The sequence below is a fragment of the Corvus brachyrhynchos genome, unplaced genomic scaffold (genome assembly GCF_000691975.1).
Source record: "Corvus brachyrhynchos isolate BGI_N302 unplaced genomic scaffold, ASM69197v1 scaffold26, whole genome shotgun sequence".
In the NCBI taxonomy this organism is placed as follows: Eukaryota; Metazoa; Chordata; class Aves; order Passeriformes; family Corvidae; genus Corvus; species Corvus brachyrhynchos.
In genome coordinates this window covers 5,940,220-5,942,068 of record NW_008239324.1, presented here as the reverse complement: position 1 = coordinate 5,942,068, position 1,849 = coordinate 5,940,220, and the positions used below count along the sequence as shown (strand labels likewise).

The window sequence follows — 1,849 nt, the reverse complement described above, 5'->3', positions numbered from 1 at the left end:
GCCGCCCCTGCCTCACTCCTGTCTCTTCCACAGCTGAAGCAGTTTGAGCGGCTGGAGCAGGAGGTGACACGCCCCATCGACAACGACCTGTCCAACTGGAGCCCCCCCCAGCACTACAGCCCTGCGCGGGGTGGTGGGACACTGTGTCCTGCTGACCGCCAGCTCCTCCTCTTCTACCTGGAGCAGTGCGAGGCCAACCTCACCACGCTCACCAATGCTGTCGACGCCTTCTTTACTGCCGTCAGCACCAACCAACCTCCCAAAATCTTTGTGGCCCACAGCAAGTTTGTCATCCTCAGTGCCCACAAGCTCGTCTTCATTGGGGACACGCTGTCCCGCCAGGCCAAGGCCCAGGATGTCCAGCACAAGGTGATGCACTACAGCAACCTCCTCTGTGAGATGCTCAAGGAGATTGTGATGACCACCAAGGCGGCCGCCCTCCACTACCCATCTCCTGCTGCCTCCAAGGACATGGTGGAGCGTGTCAAGGACCTCGCCAACAGCACGCAGCAGTTCAGGATGGTGCTGGGCCAGCTGGCAGCCATGTGATGGCCTCAGGGCCACTGTCCCCTCTCTCTGGCCCCCACCCCTCCCCAGACATGCATTTCCCTCCGTGCAAGTCCTCTCCGCCCGGTGTAAGCAGACATGTACATAGAGACTCCCATGCACACCGGGTGGCTGGGGCTCTGTGGGGACAGAGGTGAGGGGCTTCAGCCATTATATCCTTTCTTCCCTCTGGCCAGGGGCCAGGAATGGTTTGAGCTGTGCCCATAATGAAGCAAAGCTGGGAGGTGGATCTATGCCCACTCCTCCCCCGCTGTCCTCTCTCCATACAAAACCGGCAGTCAGTCCTGGGCTGAAGGGCATGGGGCCATGTCCCTGTTGAGACAAGGATGTGCCTGGCAATTTGAGGTGATGCTGTGGCTGCTCCGCTCTTGGGAGGACTCTATGGTGCACTCTGGAGCACTCTACGGTGGCCAGGAGATTCTAATGATGTGGAAGCCATCCATCCCCCTGTGATGGTGGGACAGCGTGACAGAGATGGGTTGTACTGTCCCCTTGTGTGCTGGAGGCTGGAGATAGGCGTCCCCAGGGGGGTAAGGGGTGGTGGGGAGCTGCTGGGGCAGGAAGGGGCTAAGCTGTGCATTCTCACGTCTTAGGTTGTGCTACAGTACCAGCTGTAACTGAAATGCGAACCAAAACTGGTGCCTTTTGAACACAGGGGAAGCTTCCGCTGGTTCCCGGAGCTACCAAGTGGCAGCCCCCTCCAAAACTTGGCCCCAAGTCCCCCAGCAGTATAAAGATTTGCCTAGAAACACCCCCCATCTCCTGGATATCTCTGTGTGCCCGCTGGGGTGAGGGAGAGGCCCTGGGGCAGGGCTGGGGAGATGCTGTCCTCCTGAAAGATGATCTAGCCTTTGGAGACTGCTGATGCACAGAGAGTTAATGGGGCACAAGGGGTGGGGCATAAGAGGGCTGGGGGGAAATGAGGGGTGGTAGTAGTTGTGCAGTGGGGCTACCCTGGCCCTGAACCAGTATGGGGTGGGTGTCACTCACAGCACCTTGCCAGGGGTCATGGCCACCAGGGGGGTTATGGGTTTGGTGTGGCAGGGAGGATGGTAGCCCCTGACCCCAACTATTCCTGGTACTGGCTACCTGTCCCTTCCAGAACCTCAGGAAGCATGGCCCCATCACTCTGAGAAGCAGCACTGCTACTACCCTGGGATCAGACCACACATATGTACACCCCATGATCTACGGCTCCACAAGTGTCATGGGGCCTCATTCCAGCACCTCCAAGTGCTGTCACCCCCAGCCCCGTGACCCCCCTCGCGCCCACAGTACTGAC

The 1,849-nt window shown here is 59.3% G+C and overlaps 2 protein-coding genes across 2 annotated transcripts in view; one reads left to right on the top strand and one right to left on the bottom strand.

Moving 5' to 3' along the window:
* The window catches only part of BCAR1 (BCAR1, Cas family scaffolding protein), a gene marked incomplete at its 5' end in the record, with an annotated part of 5,991 nt that extends 4,657 nt beyond the window's left edge, over positions 1–1,334 (top strand). Inside the window, one exon of the mRNA XM_008638894.2 lies at positions 34–1,334. Coding sequence (XP_008637116.1) covers positions 34–549 — 516 coding nt within the window. The remainder of the gene's footprint in view (positions 1–33) is intronic.
* Positions 1,335–1,411: 77 nt separating this feature from the next.
* LOC103620291 (chymotrypsinogen 2) overlaps positions 1,412–1,849 on the bottom strand; it is a 7,652-nt gene continuing 7,214 nt past the window's right edge. The window contains exon 6 of the mRNA XM_017740814.1: positions 1,412–1,428. Within this exon, the coding sequence (XP_017596303.1) occupies positions 1,412–1,428 (17 nt within the window). The remainder of the gene's footprint in view (positions 1,429–1,849) is intronic.